At 35.2% G+C, this 22,643-nt stretch overlaps 1 protein-coding gene across 3 annotated transcripts; it reads right to left on the bottom strand.

Moving 5' to 3' along the window:
* Positions 1 to 261: 261 nt before the first annotated feature.
* lpcat3 (lysophosphatidylcholine acyltransferase 3) lies at positions 262 to 18,395 on the bottom strand. Of its 3 annotated transcripts, XM_079625234.1 has the most exons (13): positions 18,162 to 18,395; positions 16,475 to 16,582; positions 13,325 to 13,431; positions 12,587 to 12,680; positions 11,957 to 11,991; positions 10,435 to 10,616; positions 9,301 to 9,409; positions 7,955 to 8,041; positions 6,505 to 6,671; positions 6,236 to 6,383; positions 3,236 to 3,391; positions 2,980 to 3,107; positions 262 to 1,772 (listed from the first exon to the last, which is right to left on the bottom strand). In XM_079625234.1, the coding sequence occupies exons 1-12, from the start codon at positions 18,244 to 18,246 to the stop codon at positions 2,988 to 2,990; spliced, it is 1,398 nt and encodes a 465-aa protein (XP_079481360.1). In that variant the 5' UTR covers positions 18,247 to 18,395; the 3' UTR covers positions 262 to 1,772; positions 2,980 to 2,987. The 3 variants fall into 3 exon arrangements, with proteins under 3 accessions (XP_079481360.1, XP_079481361.1, XP_079481362.1); XM_079625235.1 differs by lacking the exon at positions 16,475 to 16,582 and having other exon boundaries at positions 275 to 1,772; positions 18,162 to 18,282; XM_079625236.1 differs by lacking the exons at positions 16,475 to 16,582; positions 18,162 to 18,395 and adding an exon at positions 13,582 to 13,601 and having other exon boundaries at positions 275 to 1,772.
* Positions 18,396 to 22,643: the final 4,248 nt, after the last annotated feature.

The raw sequence follows: 22,643 nt of genomic DNA, 5'->3' as shown, positions 1-22,643 counted from the left end.
AGCGATGGCTGGGTGTGAGATACATCTGGCTGGGAGGGATGCATCTGGAGGGCTCGTGCCAACTACTAGCCTAGCCTACTCATCCTACACACTTATTCCCACTTCGAGTCTAAAACGAAGGACATTTGTGAATGCGTTTGAACTCCCCACTATCAATATATGTGCTTCAGCTCTACAGGGCCCACACTGCAAGATGACGTCATATCGGCTCCCACAGCAGACAGATCTAAAACCCTGACACCACAGTTCAAAAACACCACAACACACGGGGGCAGAATTTGTTAAAATCCAGCATTTTTTTTTAATTAATATTACAAAAAACGTTTTCATTTAAAAGTAATTGTTTTTTTCTCTCTCTCTCTGTTTTTTGTTTTTTTTTGTACATTTGGTAGCAGTAAGGCAGTAGTAGTCGTTTCCCAAAAACAATTTTTACATCATTAAAATTTGCAACCACATATATAAATATTATAAAACAATTCCGTTGCTACAGTGAGCCTCTGTTCCCTCGGATTAAATCTGGGTGCAGGATTTAAAAATCGGTCCTCACTGAAGAGTGATGCACATTTGTGCCAAGGATCTTCAACATGTCATGTCATATACAGAACAGATATGAAGGCAAATATGTGTAACAATTATTGAGAGCAGATCACGTAGAAAAAAGATCCTGATGTATGATGAGAAGTGTTGAGAATGAAAGAATGTTATAAAAATAACTTCACTGTGCAATGAAACAAAAAGACATTTTTAAGGACTATACACACACACACACACACACACACTTCATCAATCTGAATAACAGCAGTTTTTTGTTGTTGTTGTTGATGTGCAGTTTAGTTCATTGCTCACTAAAATACTTATAATTTAAATATATAATACTCTGCTCTAAATAATATTGCCACAAATTTACCCTCATATATATATAATTCCGGTGTTTAGTGTTGATGCGTTTCTGTGGTTTCTGTTTTGCTTGTGCTCATACACAGGACAAAAAGATTTACTGGATAAAATGGAGTGAACAAGAAAAGGTCAGATGGATGGACAGACCGTGTTAAATGGAGTGAGAGGATGAGATGACAGAATGATGAGCCTTTTTATGAAAGCGTGTCAGAAAAAAAAGCAGTTACCATAAAACTCCTTCCTAAAAAAAAAGAGAGAGAAGGTCCCCCATCAGAAGTTGTCTGATCACAAGAAAAAACAAATGGTTATAAAAATGAAAAACATTCATTTATAATGCCAGGCGATGGTGAATGTTCAGTCACTGTTCACTCTTATGTGTTTCACATTTCAGTGTCTTATTTTCTATCTAAAGGTACACAAGTTGGAAGTTGCTAGCAAAGAAAAATAAAAAAGGTCTCATTTGTTTCCATCTTTCAAATACATGCTCTACATTCCCTCTAAAAGTGCACACATGACCTCAGCGACAGCAAAAGCCAGTTGTCTGATTAGTAATGGTCTCATTTCCTGTTTCCTGTGAATAATGAGTGCAATGGTATGAGCAGATACAGTATAATTATTTTCAGCCACCAAACATCAGTAAATCTTATTTAACGAATATTGAACCTCAGAAATGCTTGCATTTCCGCAACTTTGAACCCTTTTCATTAGAGTCAGAAAGAATGAGAAAACTTTCAAACGCACTAACATTTGTACACATACATCAGTGCTGTATGTAAATAGTAATATATTACTAAAGGCCTTAAAATTTGTCCTCTTCGGGTGCTCTTTAAAAGTCACAGTTCACTTCAGTCAAACTTAGATGGCCGCAAACAAACCTGTGTAAGACAAAGAGGAAGAAAAAGGATGATCATTTTACTTTTTCACACAGTCACTAATTCTAAAGCACTTTTAGAATCAGAAACAATAATTTTAGATCAGAAACAAAATGCTTGAATGAGAAGGGGGAAAAAAGCTGTGATGCAACAAATAAATAAGACTTTTTATGGAGAGCTGGATGAATGAAACATTGCCGCAGCGCCAGTGAAAAGCTTTGAGACAGAAGGATGATACATTTTTTCCTACTGGAATTAAATGGCTTATGGTCACACTGATCCTAACTGAATCATCAGTCATGATCTAATGAAGTATGATTATGCTGCTTATAAGTCCTCCTGGGAAGATCCTACGTACGTGTTCGGAAGCCGTAATTAAGATGTGATGTGGGTTCAAGTGATATGGGTCAGAATAGAAAGGGCACGGAAACTGCAAATCTCTCCTTCACTTTCTGGATTTTTTTTTTTTTTTTCAATTCAAATCGAATTCAAGAAAGAAAAAATGTGCATTTTGTACACTTTTTTCATAATGTTCATCTTGATCTCAACTAAACAAAATATGTACAAACTTAATAGTATTTTTATCTGAATTCTGCTCGAAATATCACCCTTACGGTGAGATAAAAATTCAAGAATATGTGCACGGTTTGGAAGAATGGTGCGCTGATTATTATTATTTTTTCATGCCTTCGTTTAAATTTTTTAAGACATTTTTTTGCGTTTTGTCAACATGCAGTAACATGGATAAAGTGATGTACACTACCATTCAAAATTTTGGGGTCGGAAATTAAAAATGAATAAATAAATAATATGTTTATTCAGCAAGGATGCATTAAATTGATCAAAAGCAAAAGTAAAGACATTTATGGTATTACAAAAAAATATTATTTAAATTAATATTTTAAAATAAATGCTGCAAATCAGCATATTAAAATGATTTCTGTGATCGGTCAGACCGGATCACAAGGGATAGATGTAAATACCATGTAAACAGAATAGCCACAGAATATCTTGAGTTTCAAACTGGTAATACGGACATTGTGACGGTGTTCATGCAACTACTAATACGATCTGAAGCAGAGGAAACAGCAAACACAGGAAAGAATAGATATGTCACACTCACACACACACACACACACACACACACAAAGGTGGGAACAGACAGGTCGCTCAAACAAGAGAGTCTAGAAGAGACAGATGCTAAATTTACCCTTTTAATTAATCCTCCTTTTTCTCACTGCCTTTTTTTCGAGGCACGAACACCTTGCGGAGGTATGGCAGGACGAGAAAGGCAGCGAAGAAAAAGATGTGACCACAGAAATAAATGGAGGAGTAAACCTGGAAAACAAATGCATTCAAAATGTAAATGACAATAGCAAACACTTTGATAAAGGTGTTTAGGAACATGGACATCCAACATCAGATTAATGATGAATGAATCTTGAGCGTTGAACAAATCTACACACCTTGAGCCACTTGTCGTAAGTGAAGAGGCAGAATGGCACCAGAGGGTATCCCATAAATAGCCAGTGAATTAACTGCTGTACTACATATACAAGTGGATACAGATGACTCTGAGCGATGGATGTCAGCAAAGGACTGTCCCGCACCAGTGCTTGAGCCTGCAGAAATATTTACAGAGCAGTTATATTACATTTAGCCTTTGTCTGATGGCATGTGTCGACATATGTGGGAAAAAACGCTCAATATTCTGCCCAAAATGCTCACTAATACATTTTTTTATCATTTCAAGTTGTATAAGTGAACATTTACAAATACATTTAGTATTTAAGCATTAATAAATGCTGTAAAAAAAAAAAAGCATTGCTTGCTTTGCCTCGATGTACGTTTCCATATATGAGCCTGTCGCTCAGATCCCATAAAAAATCAAGCGAAAGTGCTTCGCTCCACTCACTCCGCACCGGTTGACACACACATTGAAATGTTTCAATCTTGCCTAGAGCCAGTTCACTGAATAATATTACGTTTCAACTTGTTTTCTTTTTCTCCTGAGAAGGTTAATGATCAAGCTGTACCATCAGCGTTCATCAAAAAAATGTGTTTGGCTCAGACAGGAAAATATCAATTGTAAATGTTCCATTGACTTTCATTTAATGATGTCTCGCATTTTAAAGTAGGAAGGGCGAGATGCCTCCTCACATACTCACAGCTGTCTTCAACCTGTAAGATTGTGTTGCACAAGAAAAGATAGATACTCAAAACAGCTGCAACAGTCTTCTGATCGATTCAGAAATTTGGCGAATCGACTTCGACCTCCTCACCATTATTTTCTATTCTTTTTTTTCACCATGACCACAGGATATGAAGGTTGTAGAAAGTAGCCTGCTCATTATATGAAGCATTGTTTGTAATATGCAGACACATTTCTATATCTCTGATAGATTTTAAATAGTTATTTTGGCTTCCCCTGAAATGGGTCATAGCCGAGCAGTAAATATGCGCATTCAAGCATGTGCATTTATTGCATAGATGGAACATGATGTGTCTAAAATGCATGTGCACAGTTCAGTTGAATGATGAAGTATACTTTAACTGTATGCTTTTGCACAGAATGTTGCACTGAAACAACCACAACAACACTGAAATAAAGAGCGTGTGGTATATCTGTCAATTAGATACACCTGGAAGTTGCATTCAACACTATAGAAACAGAAGAATCTCAGCCAATGATCTGTGCTCTCAATCGCTGCGTCTGAAATTGAATACTTCCCTACTATAAAGTATGCGAAAAATAGTACGCCAACAGAGTAATATGTCTGAATATTTAGTATTCAAAAAACAAGTCTACTACCAATGAGATTCAGAAGTGCGCATTCAATGGACACTTTACTATCCCATTAGGCCACAGGAGAGGATTTATGAATGGAGGTGAAGGGACGCAACTGACGCTGGTAGGTCACATGATAATGACAACATGGCGGATGTAGTATGTCCGGATTACATTCATACTACCCATATTCATACTATATAGAACGTGCTTTTTTTAATGCGTCAGAACGTAGGCTCACTATTGGCCGACACTGGTCGTGTGTGATGCTGGCCGATAGTGAGCTTACGTTCTGACGTAGAACCCAGAAGCGCTGCACTGTTCACACTACGTCAACAGAGTAGGAGAATGACGTGGAAGAGAAGATATTGTTGAATAATGTCGTTATTTTGTTTTTTTTTAGCACACAAAAATTATTCTCGTCGCTTAATAATATTAAGGTTGAACCACTGTAGTTACATGGGCTTTGAAAGTTGCAATGACGTTGCTGTCAATGGAGGGACAGAAAGCTATCAGATTTCATCAAAATATATTAATTTGTGTTCCGAAGATTAATGAAGGTCGTACGGGTTTGGAACGAAATGAGGGTGAGTAATTAATGACAGAAATTTCATTTTTGGTTGAACTAACCCTTTAATAATGTTACAAATGATATCAATTTCAAATAAATGCTGTTCTTTTGATGAACTTTCTAATTATTAGTGCTGTCAAATCGATTAATCCCATCTAACATAAAAAAGGTTTTGTTTACATAAGATGTGTGTGTGTGTGTGTGTGTATATATATATATACATACTGTTTGTGTGTGTATATTTTATATATATATATATACACACACATCCTATGTGTGTGTGTGTGTGTGTGTGTGTGTGTGTGTGTGTGTGTATATGCATATGTACACAGACACGCACGCAAAGACATAATACATATAAAAATATTATACACACATATTATTTAAACAAAAACTTATGTTAGATGCGATTAATCGATTTGACAGCACTACTATTTATCCTATAATTTTTTCAACATTAATAACAATAATAATGTTTCTTAAGCAGCAAATCAGCATATTAGAATAATTTCTGAAGATCATGTGACACTGAAGACTGGAGTAATAATGCTGAAAATTCAGCTTTGATCACAGGAATAAATTTCATATTAAAATATATTAAATAATATTAATATTTCACAATATTACTGATACTCAAATACTGTTTATCAAATAAATGCTGCCTTGGTGAACATAAGAAAAGAGAATGAAGAGCATAAAACTCTTGAACAGTGTGTGTGTGTGTGTGTGTGTGTGTGTGTGTGTGTGTGTGTGTGTGTGTGTGTGTGTGTGTGTGTGTGTGTGTGTGTGTGTGTGTGTGTGTGTGATGTATCCTGAGTAAGCCGTTCAAAATAGATTTAATATTTGATAAGTTTACAACTGATATATCAGGATTCTAGAATGCAGTTATTTTTGCTCCATCACTTATATCGGAGCAAGACAATAATTTAAAATAAATACTCCGTTAGATACTAAACTAATAAAAGATACTACTCTATATCTTCAAAGCTGTAAACTTTCAGATCTGCCTTCTGTTGGCATGAAAGTAAGTGACTCAAAGACTTTAGACATCTAGATTCTAAACAACTTCACGCCTCATGTCTGGTATAGTAATGTTGCCATGGTTACCTGCTTCTCCACATTGACAATGATGAACTCCACGGAGAAGCAGATGAGGTACCCCGAGTGCAAGCCGTGCCAGACAGCCAGGAATAACAATGTGAACATTTGAGACAACAACTTGTTACCCAAAAACTTCAACCTCTTAAACACATGCCTGTATTGTAGAAGAAAAATGGAGAGAAAATAAATTGACGCATAGATTGAAAAGAAAAACAAGATTTTGAAAGTCACTGATGTGAATAAATGTCAAATACATTTTTTTTAAAAGCACATACCTGGCCACCCAAGCGTTTGTGTTGATGTTGAAGGAACTAATGGTGCCTGTGAAGAGGGGCGTGGTCTCAAATAGCCACACCCTCACATTGGCACAGTTATCCCATTGGGGCTCCCCTTTTTCGTTCTTCCCATTATAGCCCAGCCCGGAGAGTATACACACACCTTCCTAAGAATATAGATATATATATGTATTTAGGGATGATTATGGCTCTTCCAAGCTGTATAATGGCAGTAAATGGCTGTTTCTATTTTGAAGTCCATTAAAGTGCATCTATCCATCATAAAAGTGCTCCACACGGCTCCGAGGGGTTAATAAAGGCCTTCTGAAGCGAAGCGTTTGTGTAAGCAAAATATTTACATTTATCACGTTACAAAGTAAAATTCTAGCTTCCGGCCAAGCGAACATTCGCAGTCTACTTGTGCCTAAAGCGCAACTTATGCTACTTACAACAAAATCCGTCGCATTACTCGCATAAGTTGCACTTTGCAGTTAAGTCGAATCCGTATGTTCGTTTGGCCGGAGGCTAGTTATTTTACTTTATAAAGTTTTAAATATGGATATTTTTCTTACACAAAAAGCATCCCTTCGCTTCGCTTTGCTTCAGAAGGCCTTTATTAACCCATCAGAGCTGTGTGGAGCACTTCTATTATAATGGATAGATGCACTTTTATGGGCTTCAAAACCATTAATTGCCATTATTCAGCTTGGAAGAGCCAGGACATTTTTTAATATAACTCCGATTGTAATCGTCTGGAAGAAGAATGTCATATACACCTAGAATGACTTGATGGTGAGTAAATCATGGGCTAATTTAAATTTTTGGTTGAACTATCCCTTTAAGTTACATCATCCAAAAAAAGATAGAAAAAAAAGATACATCTAAAAACTGTATGAATGTCTTTGCATTTGATACAAAATATATAAAATTAAGTGGAATTATATATGATGTTGTTTGGTTATAAATCATAAAAAACAGATATGCTGTTCAGAACTGAGACTTTATTTAGGCATTCAGACATTTTAAGTGTGGCCTAAGTCTAAAAAAAAAAAAAGAAAAAAAGAAAAACGTAAAATACAATAAAAAATTTGCCCACTGAATGTCAATGAAACCTCAAACATCAAGAAAACAATTAAAATAATCCAAGCACACCTACAACTCACAATCTACAGAATAATTTAAGCCTGAAAACCTGTTTAGCATCCTTCCAACCTGATCAGGTGTGGCTTGCACTTCTAGTCTGGCGAACCCTACGGAGGCTCAGTTTCACATTCTCAGCTAGAGAAAGAAAGCCAAGTCTTGTTTGTAATTGACTTTTTACACAGCTAACTCTTCACTAAGAGGAGAGTAAAGATTCATTGACAGGAATGTGCGCGGCATGAAATGTAATGACTCTCAATTACCACAAGTGTGCTCTTAATGGGGGATTGTGTTTGTGCTGTTTACTTACCGTGATCAGCCAGCAGCTGATGTACTTATACAGGTTTACTTTCACCCACACTAGGATGTACACACACTTGTACCAGAACGGATGTGCCTGAATCACAGATAAGAAGAAATGAATCACTTCTGATGCATTATGAAAATGCTTTCTTTTTAAACATGATTTAGTTAATAAAAATAGATTTGCTCATTTTGTATAAAGACCAATAATTCTGTTTGTGAATAGTGTGATATTACTGTATAAAGTAATTATGTAATCATTCAATATTTGAAAACAATAAATAAAAAAATATCCAATTAAATGACGGTAAATAATATTCTCATTCTACTAAAACCAAAAGAAATTATTAAAATATTGTTTGCAAGATATTTACCTTGTATTGAATAAACAAGTTTATTTAAGTATTTGAGCAATGTTATATCAATCAATGTTTTGTTTTAGGTTAGTTTAACTCACTATGTTACTAACAATAATGGTAATATTTATAGAAAATACAGATATGACTCTTTGTCCAATAACATTTTATTGTATAGTTTGTAAAATATGCAAAATTACAGCATGCAACGACAGTATAGTGTGTAACAATATGATTGTGGGGCTTGTTATGTTGTACTTTGAAGGGATAGTTCACCCAAAAATGAAAATTCTGTCATCATTTACTCACCCTCAAATTGTCCCAAACCTTTGATCTTTTGTGTTCAGCAGAAGAAAGAAACTCATACAGGTTTAAAACGACTTGAGGGCGAGTAAGGATGACAATTTTCATTTTTGGGTGAACTATCCCATTAACATGCAATGTTTGAAGTAAACGTATTCGTTGTTTGTAAAGCGCACCCACACCTGATTACATCATCAAGACTGCTTTACTTTAACAGGGCAAGAATACACAAGCCATGCTTTCTAAACACATGTAACATGCAGTGCAAGCTACAGCTTTAGCTCACTGCTTGAATGATCGCTCCATTCGTTTGTGCTGACATTCATTAATTGAAATTTGATAAGCTAAACTGATTTAATTAATATAACAGAGTCTTGGTTATGAACACTCCTAACAATTAATAATTTTTCACTGTTTGTGTGAAGTCATTTTAAATTGCTCCACTGCATTTTAACCTCAGTCAGTTTTTCATTTCCAAAATATATATAAATAGCCACGAGACTATACTTGACAGACTTAAAGAGTGCTCTCATTCAGACTGGGAGCTTTCTGAGGCATCAGCGCCACATTGAAAAGATCACAGAACTAAAACAAGTGGCAGCTCACGAGATACAGATACAAGACTGTTAACAACTGGACTTAAATACTAAACATTCATTTTGTGACTGTGTATGTTCAGTCACAATCCACTAACCTCAAACTCATCTGTTAAGTAGTAGCTAGCTGGGTAGACTGGCCCGCCCATCGCAAAGATAGATAAGGTGATCAGACCTAAACCAAATCGCTTCATTGCTGGAACCACACTGCAAGAGGAAGAAATGTTTGTTCGATTAAAGAGTTCATTAACAGAGGACTATAGTAAGCATTATAATGGGTCATTACTAGTTAAGTTGTGGTCAAAAGCAGTGCTGCCTAAAATGCATATCATTCAACAACAATTGCAGTAACTCGACAAAGTTGAGAAAAACGTAACTATGCAAATGAGCAGAGACGCCGTGTGACAATGGGAGTAAAGACTGTGCTATTTTTCCAGTTTAAAGTTATTGTGAAGAGTTTTGCTGTTCTATATTATTTGTCTCAGGGATATAATCAAAAAATTATGTGTGGAAAAGCATGTCACAATCTGTCTGCATTCTGATTGACTTTTCATGCATTGGTAATCATTTATCTTCTCCATGGTATGATGTATTGCAATTCATATACAAACAACAAAAACACAGAATGCTCATTTTTACCAGTAAGAAAACTGATTTCTTGTCAAAATGGATTGATATCTTATTTTTTACCGGTAATATGTCTCATTTGTGATTACATTTCCAGAAACACTTTAGTTTAGGGTCCCATTCTCACTATATAAACTAGTTTCTTATTAGCATGCATATTACTAGAATATTGGCTTTTTATCAGTACTTATAAAGTAGATATTAATCCTAAACTTAACAACTGCCTTACTAACTATTAATAAGTAGTAATTAGAAGTTTATGGAAACAAAAGAGAATTGGACCCTAAACTAAAGTGTGACCAAACTCTAGGGCCTGTTGTACAGCAATCCAATAGCATTAGAGCATCCAGTGTCTGTATGAATGCCTATAGCTTAAAGGTTTACCACAAACACAAAGATTAGGCATGTCGCAAGAGTGAGTTACTAAGACTTGTTCATTATCACTTTATCCTTGTGCAAGTGAAAGAAGTCAATGTCCTTGTAATGGACAAATGAATCCTGCAAATCACTTTGGATGAAAAACTGTTTATAGAAAGTAAAATCATTGATTTGACAGACTTTGGCTAAGGTAGTATTGTTGTGCTTGTGAAATTTTGTGCAGGTACCTATTGGGTGGTTGTCCGGGGACATCGGACATCTCTCGAGACACCAGCATCTGGTAGTTTCGCAGTGTGAACTGAGGCCCTACCAGAAAGCCTCCATAGAAGTACGAGAAACCAAACACCTCCAACAGAGACGGAGTAGAGCCGAGGGCAGACTTCTTCTGTTCTAAGCTTATCTGAGATTGCTACATAAAAGAAAATGAGTAAATGAAGAGAGGAACTGGGAAATAGGAACTGGCCGCAGAAGATAAATTGCAAAAATTATTGAGATCTATAAAGATAACAGATATACACTACCACCTATAAGTTTGGGGTCTGTAAGATTTTTTAAATGTAAGAAGTCTCTTATAGTAATCAAGACTGCGTTTATTTGATAAAAAAAATACTGAATAAACAGTAATATTGTTAAATATTATTACCATCTAAAATAACAGTTTTCTAATGCAATACATTTTAAAATGTAATGTTTTCCTGTGATGACAAATTTGAATTTTCAGCATCATTACTCATGATCCTTCAGAAATCAATATGATGATTTGGTGCTAAAGAAACAGTTCTTATGTTGAAAACAGACTTCTTAACATTTGTTTAGGAAAAGGTGATGCATTTTTTTCAGGATTCTTGTTACCTTTGATCAATTTAATGCATCATTTCTTTCCAAAAAAATCTTTCCAACCAAAACTTTTGACTTGTTTTGAATGCACTATAGTCATGCCAGTGAACAAAGAAAAGTGTATGTACCCATTTACACCTGGTACTGAGATCAATATCAAGTGATTAGTATTTACCGATAATACAGGGTTTTTTCACTTAAACCACATTCTGAGGGTGAAACATCACATTTGTGACTTGATTTAAATGACAAATATACAGTATTTGAGAGAACAATTGATGTAATGTGAAGTGATGTCACAGGAGACGCATGATACCCAGGTGTAAACAGCGACCTGTCTGTCTGACTGATCAAATCACCTGAGATGGATGTTAATACCAGGTGTAAACGGTCTATTTTCGGTCATAAGGTAATCTTTACACCCTCAATAAAACATTGCTTTAAGAGGAGTAAGAATTGTCTTTCTAGGGTGGCTACAGTTATTGACAGAGGGAGAGATCAATAGATATAACCTTTCACACAATCACATGAAGACGCCAACTGTGTCAAGCCACGGCTACGATTAATATTTAGACAGAGGCGTTTAATATGAGCCACAGATGAGATCACTGCAGTATAGAACTAAAAGAGTACACAATTACATCTTAGGGAACTTCACTAAATTTCACCTTGCCAGGAATCATTACACTGATCCATAATGGCCATTTAGCAGAACGTCTGCTACACAACTGAAGAAGATACTTTGTGGTTCCTCATCAGTTCCTTGTGCTCAAATCATGCATAAAAATACAAAGAGTGATGCAGGAAGAGGAAAAGCAGTGAGATAATGATAAGAGGTAGAAAGGTGAACAAACTGAGCAAAGGAAGACAGAAATGGCGGAAGATAATAGCAGCTCATAAAGTCAAACTCACTTCTTTTCCACCGTCATAGTAATCAAGCGCTAAACCTGCAATGAGAAAATTAATCATCATCAGTATTAACATGACATGAGCACTACCACTGGAGGAGATCTCATAACAACATTATTACAGAAAATACGTCTTTTATATAGTGGACCATTTCAAAATAGTGATACAGTATAAAATAAATAGTAATTACAATAGTACACTTTTTTTTTTTTAAAGTAAAAAATACCATGGTTTTGCAGACATGGTAATAACAGCCGTTCTCTAATACTCAAAAACACTAATAATTTAATAACACTGACACTGTAAAAAATGAACATACTGTATATCATTATAATGTCCTTCCTAAATTCACTTGTAGGATTTAGCATAATTTTAACATCTTCCAATTATCAGTCATCAACAACAACATTTATAAATAATTATACACACACACACACACGCACACACACGCACACACACACACACGCACACACACGCACCAACAATTACTGTACTAAGGTATTTTGTAACCATATGTTAATTTACCTTGTGATTGCCTTGTGATAAATAGTTGAACAGAATTCAGTTGTAAATATATAAAGTGCGGGAAATAATAGGCAAGGAAGAGATGGCAATTAAAAGCAGGCATCATACCGATGAGTTTGAGTGTGAGGACACAGTGAGGCATGGTCCATTTGATATCATACTCGTCTGTAGCTGTGTAGTAATAACCCATCAACAGATATATCTGCCACACAAAAAGAGACAGTGTACAGCCTCAGGTTCTGTTGACATGAAAACTGATTTTACTGTTTTTATGTCTGGGGTTAAAGAGATCCTAAAGATGTGTGTTAACTTTCAAAATTAAGCTCTTAATTACCCTTCACATTCTTTTAGGTTCCTCTGGTTTCATAATAAAAGATGTTTTGCATTTCGCTCTATTTTACCACAGCAGATAAGCATTTTTCAGAAATATGACTGGTAGACATTCCAGAAACACTTCAAAACAGAAAACTGGCAGGAGTGTATCTCTCGCAGTGTGTACACCAGGCAGAAAATTTCATCATGTGAATTTAATCATGTTTTTTTAACTGGGGTCTGTGTGACCCTGACATAAAATATAACATTGATCATGGAGGATGGCTGAAGCATTTCATAAGTTCATAAGTGTAAGAAAAATCATGAAGTATCAGTCTAGGTTCTTCAATGTTAAGCATGCAATGCACAGCAATGTTAAGCACTTATCCAACTACTAAAATAAGGATTAAAAACATGATCCAATATGGTAGTGATAAGCTTACAGCAGTTCATGCACAAGATCAAGTCAAGAGCACAAGAACTGATAAAGTTCTAATAAAGAGATAAAGAAAAGTGAATGTGTGTGTTTCTCACCATTTGAAAGATAAAGCTACTCAGAACGCATGTGACTGTCCTTCCCATCAGCCTCAGCATCAAGAACTGAATGACTACACATAAGAAGGAGTGACCGACCTGATACCCTGAGAGAAGGATGTATGGAGAGATGAGTTATTGCATTCCAGCAGAACCAGACCATCACATAACTATATAACAGACTATCTACAATATGAAGATTTGTAATAGAACAGAATACTTCAGCCAAAATGCCAATTGTGTCATCATTTACTCACCCTTGTGTCATTTTCTTTCTTCTGTGGAGCACAAAAGGAGAATTTTTTTTTGTAATTGAATGAGTAATATTTTTGACTGTCTCTCTTTTCCATATCATGACAACAAATGAGTACTGGGTATGTCAAGCTCCAAAATAACAAGAACACCATTAAAAGTATCATAAAAGTGATCTATATAATAAGCCTATAAAAGTGAGCTATATTCTAAGCCTTCTGAAGAAATACATCAGCTTTGGAACGGACCAGAATTTTAAACTTATTCACTGACAAATCAAATTAGCCATTTTTTTTTTACATAAATAAGACTTGCTCATGAGAACCAATGGAGTATGATGTACCATTTTTGAAGTCTGTATGACTTTTTTGTACATTTGTAAAGCTTCATAGAACGGTGGAAGGGAACATTATCAGTGAAAAACAACACAATTTTTGACATGTTTATCACACAAACTTATTGTATGACTTTAGAAGGGCTGAAATATGGTGCACAAGTAGTATGGACTATATGATAATTCATACTTTTGTGGTGCATTTCTTTGACATTTTGGAGCCTTTCAGATCCTGTTCCCATTAATATTCATTATACGGAAAAAAAGTGGCTGAGATATTCTTCAAAAATTCTTCTTTTGTGATCTACCGGAGAAAAGTCAAGTGGGTTTGAAACAACAGGAGGGTGAGTAAATCATAATGAAAACAAGAATGTTGATTTTTGGGCGAACTATCCCTTAAAAAAGTAACAGAAACAGAGGAAAAAGTTAGAGAAAGGCAGATTTCAGACTCAATGACAAACAAAAGTAGAATGTCTCAGATAATGACAAAGAGAGACAGACCTGCTGTTAGATCCAAATGCAGCACGAAAGAAATCAAATACACAGAATACAAGCAAAAGTTAATTTTCCCATTTCGCAACACAACACTCATCTGTTTTCATTAGCTTGCTTTTCAACCTATCACTCATATTCTCATTAACCACGCTCTCACCACCAGGGGTTATTGCCATGGTGACAAACCTCATGTCTCTCTGTCACAATCTTCTTTAACCAGGAAATCCTGACCACAAACTGCAGAGCAGTTAGTCAGGATACCCTTCATTTTCCCTCCCTTATTCTCAAGGACACTAAATGGTGAATAACTTTACAGAGAACAGCCTCAAGAGGAAATCTGACAGGGGCCGAAAGTAAATAATTAAGCAAGAAAACAAGAACTAACATGTTGTCACGAAAAATAAAACCCCTTAATTCTGTGTTTATTAACCTTATGAGAGTGAGAAACAGGGCTTGGCATTAACTTTTTTGCTCACCAGCCACTGTGACTAGTGGTTTTCCAAAGTTATCAGCCACTCGGCATCACTGGCCACAATTTTGACATTGATTGCATGGGGAAAAACTGCCATATACATATTTTTTTATATTTTCTCATAATTTGAGACGGAGTCATTCTACTGTTACACATGCGTGTTTATGTTCACTTAAAACACAACTGACTGTGTTTATGTGAATACTCGCCAAGAACGGTATTTTGATTTTTGTGTGTGTGTATTTGACTGTTTAATGGCATAAAGCAGTGAAGAGTAACTCATTCTAGTACTGAGAGGCAGCTTTATGTGTGCGCACTTTGAATGCGAGCACAAAATCTGCAGGAATACGAAAAATGATGTGCAATACGCGCAATTCCACACGGAAATTCAAGCCCTGTAACACCAACAATATTCATCCAGAGCAAATGAAACGAGTGAGTGAGGGTAAACGGGTTTGTATTATTTCAGATGCCTTTTTAAAAGACTACAATTGAAAAATGTATATTATATATAAAAATTCAACCCGAGTGACTGCGTTACATGCCACTGCTGAAGAGTTCATGTCAAGCCCTGATAAGAAATATACACTACCATTTAAAAATCTCTTTAAAAAAAAAAAAAAAAAAAAAAATCAAACTTTTGTTTATCAAGGACATGTTAAATGAATCAAAAGTGACAGTAAAGATTTCGTTACAAAAGATTTCTTTTTAACTTTGTATTCAACAGAAATATAAAGCACCACAACTGTTTTTAGGGTTGCTTAGGGTTTAAGGATCATGTGACACTGAAGACTGGAGTAATGATGCTGAAAATTCAGCTTTGCAATCACAGCTATACATTCAATTAACAAATATTCAAATAGAAAACAATAATTTTAAATTGTATAATATTTCACAATATTACTGTTTTTACTGTACTTTAGATCAAATAATGCAGCCTTAATGAACAGAAGAGACTTCTTTCAGAAACATTTAAAAAAAAATCGTACCAACCCCAAACTTTTAAACGGTAGTGTAGTATTTTTAGAGCAACTGTTTTGTAATAAGGAAACTGAGAAAAAACAAAATTATCTGCGGGAAGCCCTTATTTTTGACAAAAATTAACCACATAAGCAAACAAAATGTCGTAAAAAGAACTGTGATATTCCATTAATAATACATAATTAAAAAAATCTTAATCTTCCTTTTTAAAACTCCTATCCAGTGAGAAAACAATGCTTGAACCCACTTTAATGTGGTTCAATTTTGAGAATGCTGCTGACATATGTTGCAAGCACACCTAGAATCAACTCTTTTCGGTGATTAGATAAGATGCAATCGAATCGGTGTGAACAGGGCAAGTTCAAGATTGCGGGTAACTAAGGGAACTGAACTATGGGCAGAAAAATGCTCCAGTCTAAATATGGGCTGACAGATGCTAACAGCCGAGCCCTGCCGTAGATCTTAAGACTGACATTCACGTAAACATGACCAGTAGTGTTTAACTGCTAAAGAAAAGCTAGTAGGTCTCACTTAAAAAACATGTTACAGTTGTAAAGACACTAGTTATCAGATCTTTCAGCTCCTCACTCCTTCCCTGCTTCATTCTCTATCTCACCAAAATTAAACGTGGCCAGTGCCAGGCCGGAGAATGTGTGGAAGAGATGAACAACTGTCGCAGACTGATGAAAGAAAAAACACCGGTAGACCAGTGCAAAGGGATAACCTACAGGGGAAAAGAAAGAGAAACAGATTAGGCATATAATGTGTGGCACCTAAAGATAAACGCTTCCTTCATGAACGTGTGTCATTGCACATAAACTTGACAAGCTAAATTGTACTCTTGAGGGCACGACACACTAGAGAAAGCTTTGATGGAGCGTTTGACAGATAGGAATGTGTAAGATCTGTTTTGAGGATGCACCAATATTAATATCTAATGATCTAATTATACATTTAATAAGCTGATGAATATTTTCATGTTATGGCCAATAACCGACCAATATGGCCGATCTTAAAATTCTATACTAATTGGTCTCCAAAACAAATGACAAAAACTTTGATATGTGCTAAAGATTACATTTAACATGCTCAGTGCTGTTAAATACTAACTTTATGTGAGTACTATTCAAAAACTTTTATAGTATTTATTAACATTTTGAATTAACTGTTATTTTTTACATTCTCAGGTTGATTCATTTTTGCTTTGATCATGTGTATCATTAGTTGTTGTTTTTTATTTCTATTTAGCTTATTTTTTTTAGCTTAAATCTATTGTATTAGTGGCCACGTCTAATTATTCTAATATTCGTTTAAGATTTAGATTTTGTTTTAACTTCATTTCAATAATCAAAATGTTTTAGATAATATTTATAGTTTAGTTCAACAATAACAACTCTGCTTTAAGTGAGTGTCAGCTGAAGGTGAACTATATGTAAAAATAGCTGGAATATATTGAGCATCCTTAGAACAATGTTAAAATGTTTTCAACTTTTGGTCTTGACGTTTTTCCTCACACCATCCTCATTGAATACAGCTTTACAATGAAAACAGTTTAATCAACATATGTATCATGTACAGGTTAAAACTGTAAGTTTAGCAGGCTTCATTCTGATTATCCATATGGTAAAAACTATGTTGAGGGACTGTATTAACACCATAATATTACAAACACATGAAACGCTACGGAAAGACTACTTAGTACTGTAACAGTCATTCCATCGAAATCATGCAAATGTGTTCCCAGCTCAGTCAGATAGCCCACATGTCATTCATCTGGTTGAAGTGGTTTAGCAGTCCAGTCCAGTCCACTGCAATGCACCTGGCCAAAGTACAAATAATAACCCTGCTATCTGCTCCCACAACCCTATTCTTATCAACCTGTAACTTGAAACCTTGAAACCCAGCTTCATTTGCATTGAATCCTTACAGCTAACTGTAGGTCAAAGCACTAAAATACAGTTGCAAAATGAAGAAGACAGCTGTCAAGATGGAGGTCTAACGAGTTAAACTAGTTGCAATCGTAGCAGATGTGTGGAGTTAACCGTGAAATCTCCCCTGACATGTAGGTCACCCTTGTCGACAGTTGATTCTGGCTAGAGTCGGTGTGAATGGAGAGAGTTGGTGTTGGTTCCGTGTCTTTAGTGCAGCTGGGAACAGGTTAGACTTGAGGTGTGACTTGAGCAGACTTCAAATACAACTAACTACAACAACATACCTGTCCACGTTTCTAATGACTCCTAACGACACTCATCACAAGCTCTCCGCCGAGCCTAAAAGATCTCACTTGTGCGCCGTTCACTTACCTAATAAGACAGACAAAATCAATCGAATCGCCGGTTCGGGTGAACCGAAATATTCGGCTATTTTCTCCAAGAAGGGAGCCGCCATCTTTAGTGTGGGCGGAAGTAGCTGCGGTTGGGTTTCCGTGAGTGTGTGGCGCTCGTGAGGTCTCGCGCGCTCCTTAACTCCGTTTTGCTACTCCTCCTCTCGCCACCTCTCACACCATTCACAGTGAACCTTCAATCTCGGCTTTCGCAAACGCCTTGCGCAATATTTGTGCCATTTCAGTTCATAGCCAAGCACCTAAATGACGCGAAACGAGGATGAGATTGTTTTTTTAGTGCAGAAGTCCGTTTATAATAAAGGACACATTATTAGTCTGTGAGACTGGGTTTGTGTAGTAAAAAATAAATAGAACGAATGACATACGCAGAAACTGAATTATTGCTCAATTTGACAGTAAAAAAAAAAAGTGTCTTGATAAAAATAAAGCAGCTTCACATCACAATACTGCCCTCTAGTGTTTGTCAAACCAAACGTCCTTACTGCACTTCATGCTCTGCAACTCTGCATACTGTTTGAATTGTTTCCAGCTCCATGTATTTTATTTACATCCTTCAAGATGCTTCAAAAAGGGAATGCCTTAAAACCATAAATGACTTGCAAAATATATTTATCCCCCGCCCAATTTAACAATAATGTATGTTTTGGGTTACACTTTATTTTAAGGTGTCCATCCTTGCAGTGTAATTATACAAACACGCACTAAATAATATTAATTAACACGTACTTACTATAGGGTCAGAGGATTAGGGTTTGGTTGAGGGTTAGTTGCATGTAATTGTGCATAATTTCCTGTTATTGTGATAAGTACACAAGTACACTTTAAAATAAAATGTTGCCCTGTTTTTTTTAACAATGTTAATGTCTGTTAGTTTTGAAGAGTTAATAAAGAGATAATAAAGAAAGTTTTTTTTCCTTCATTTTCCATCATTACTCTAGGCATCTTTTCTTTTCACTAACTTAAAAAAAATCTATTTAAACAACAGTATAATAAATAATTGATATACAGTAGTACGCAAGTGTACAAGAATACACGTGATCACGTAACTTAGAACTTAGTAACTTGTTCTTTTGAGGATGGTGTTTGTGTGGGCTATGCTGTCATTTATGTATTAAATATTTGTAACTGTTAATTGTTAATAGTGTGACAATTAACAGATACAAATATTTAATACATAGGCTAAATGACAGCATAGCCCACACAAACACCATCCTCAAAAGAACAAGTTACTAATGATGTCATTGTTGTGACATGTATAGGGACTATACGGATATAAATGAAACTATTTAACTATTTAAAAAATGCAATTTTATGGTTATGTCCTGATGATAGTTTTATTTTTTTCTTGGACTTCTATAAAGCCTTTGACACAGTAGAACATAACTTTATACTTCAAACTATTGAGAAATTTGGTTTTGGTGATTTTTTCTGTAAACCGGTTAGAAGAATGTTCTGCAAAGGCAATGGCTCTGCAAAGAGGCATCCGACAGGGCTGCCCCCCCCCCCTACCTATTCATTGTATGTACTCAACTTCTTTCCACCCATATTAAAGATAGTGCTTTAAAAGGAAGTTCAATTGCAGAGAGCAATCTTTTTTTTTTATGCCAGCCAAGTGCCAATCGCTATCAAAACAATATAATTATTTTCCGCAGCTTCTGGACTCTGCTTAAATCTGAAGAAGTGTGAACTTTTTTCCCTTAAAGAAAGCTACACCTCCCAGGTGAGGTCTGTAGCATATCAATCAAAGATAAGATCACTTATCTAGGGATTAGGCCTAATGAAAAATGAGGAGGAGAGATGCTCTGTAAACTTGAATTTGATTAGTGATAAGACAAAGAAAAAGCTAAATCAATGGCTGCAGAGGGACTTATCCTTGAAAGGACGAGTATTGTTGACAAAGGCAGAAGGTTTATCCCGTCTGACATATGCAGCTATCCCCTTGTTTGTCCAGAAAAAGCTCTGTAATTCCATTGATAAGTCACTTTTCAATTTTATTTGGAAAAAAAAGACGCATTACGTGAAAAAAATCTGTTATGAACTTTTTTGATTTTACAACCCTCAATAATACTTTTAAAATAAATTGGATAAAAATCCCACACCTACATGGAATTTACCTAGGCTAACTATATTTTCTCTAAGGTTGGAGGTCTAGAATTTTTTCTTTTATGTGATTATAAAATAGAAAAAAATCCCTTAATTTTATCTAAATTCCATAAACAAATGCTCTTAGCATGGTTATTAATCTACAAACATAATTTCTCCCCACATAGGTGCTTCATCTGGAATAATCGGCTTATTAAATCCATGAATAAATCCTTATTTTATCAAACTTGGTTCAATAATAACATAATTCTATTATCCCAACTATTAAATGATAATGGATCATTGCTGAATTTTTCTGAGTTCCTGCACACTTTTGGCATTCCAATCACCCCAAGAGAGTTTGCAATTGTTATGGATGCTATCCCATCTGGTATTTTAACTCTCTTAAAAGGGGCTCGAAAACCAGATTGCCTACCAGCTTTGGACCCTAAGTTGACCTCAGTTGGTAATATATGTTTCGCAACCACAACGAGGAATAATAATCGTAATATTCACTCTAAATTCCAGAGAGATGTCACTAGCATCCCTAATGTTGTTCCCTATTGGTCTAACTTTGTTGACCACCTGAATTGGGGGAATATATGGAACCTTCACCTCCTTACGAATAAAGTTAGAGATGTCTCTTTCAAAATTATACATATATGTATTATCCTGCTAAGCAATACCTCCTTAGGTTTAAGCTTAACATATGTGTTAGCTGTTCTTTATGTGGAATGTGTCCAGAAACAATGGTACACGTTCAATGTCCCACCATCACTTTCTGGAAAGATCTGTCCCGATACATTACTGTTAAACTTATCGCTGATTTTTCTTTGTTTTGGAAAGATTTACTGTTTGGATAACATAAGTAAAAAACAGAAAGAAATATACCTAATTAATCTATTGATCATTTTAGGGAAATTTCATATTCACAAAGCCAAATTTAGTCATTCTAAACTCTCTTGCTTTTGGTAAGGAGACGGAACAGTACATCAAATCCATCTATGATTAAAAAAAAATAAGAAGGCTGCTAAAACCATTCAATTATGCTCTATTTTTAATGTATTTATTTGAAACTCCCCTCTTGTATAATATTTTGTTTTCTGTATTAATGACTCTATTTGTGTGTTCTTATTGTTTGTATCATAAAGACTTAATATAGATTCATTTAAAAAAAGAAGAAAAAGAAAACGAGCATTTCATACTGATGTTTATTAACATACGTTGTAATATACATATAAATACATATTTAATAGAATAATACTGAAATGAACAAATAATCATTTCTAAATAGCATATTTTGTGTCTGATGAGCACGTTTTGTAAAAATCTTGACAACATCTCCAAAATAACCTCATAGCGAATCAAACTAAACCAAAATGGTTTAACACCATTTGAGTTGTCTCAATATATGAAAGATAAAACTGTTTTGCAAATGTTCTATTTTTCAAACTCTATGTGGTGGGCTTCCCTTTAAGGGAAACCTTCTGGACAAATAGTAAAAGAGCAAATTTTCCACATCGCTTTGTAAGATGAACCTACTTGTGTACTTTCGACAGGCATATCGATGACGGTGACCACATGACTGGAGTAGAATCATTTATAGAGATATCAGAAGACCAATTAAAACTTAAATTAGTGTTTTATTAACAAACGTTCGTGTACTTCATGCTATATTTTTCTTTAAATAACTTAAAATAGCACAAAACGTCTATATAGACGACATACGCGAAAAGCATTGTGGGAATGCAAATTTAATCCCACCTCCAAATACACTTTAAAGCGATAGTTCACCCAAAAATGAAAATATTGTCATAATTTACTCACCCTCAAGTTGTTTCAAACCAGTATGAATTTCTTTGTTCTGCTGAACACTAAAGAAGATATTTTGAAGAATGTCGGTAACCAAACAGTTGATGGACCCCATTGACTCCTATAGTAGGCTATTCCCCCCCATACTATGGAAGTCAATGGTGCCCCAAAACTGGTACCATTCTTCAAAATAGTTGTGTTCAACAGATGAAAGAAATTCATACAGATTTGAAACAACTTGAGGGTGAGTAAAAAAATGACAGAATTAAACATTTTGGGTGAACAATCTCTTTAGTGCCAGCCTCTCCTGGTCTATCAAAAGTAATGGATTGCAATTATTAATGATTTACAAATACATTCAGTGGTTACATAAGGACAAACAAACAAAAAATATGGACATTAAAAGTTAAATAAAACTTGTTTTAGGTATTGTTGAACTTCTGACTTTAAAATTTATTTCACATATGATATAAATATACACATATTTACATTTATGTATATGTCTCCTGGTATGTGATGATAAACATGCCATAAGTGAAAGAACCGG

This window comes from Phoxinus phoxinus (assembly GCF_949152265.1).
Source record: "Phoxinus phoxinus genome assembly, chromosome: 10".
NCBI lineage: Eukaryota > Metazoa > Chordata > Actinopteri > Cypriniformes > Leuciscidae > Phoxinus > Phoxinus phoxinus.
Note: the sequence above shows the minus strand (reverse complement) of the source record. Positions and strands in the feature narration are given on the sequence as shown.

Excerpts from the sequence above, each read along its gene's own strand:
- lpcat3 (XM_079625234.1), bottom strand. The coding sequence starts at position 18,246 with ATGGCGGCTCCCTTCTTGGAGAAAATAGCCGAATATTTCGGTTCACCC. Across the intron at positions 9,410-10,434 it reads CCCGGACAACCACCCAATAG|TGTGGTTCCAGCAATGAAGC; the intron begins GTACCTGCACAA and ends TTCCTCTTGCAG. Across the intron at positions 3,108-3,235 it reads CTTACGACAAGTGGCTCAAG|GTTTACTCCTCCATTTATTT; the intron begins GTGTGTAGATTT and ends TTTGTTTTCCAG.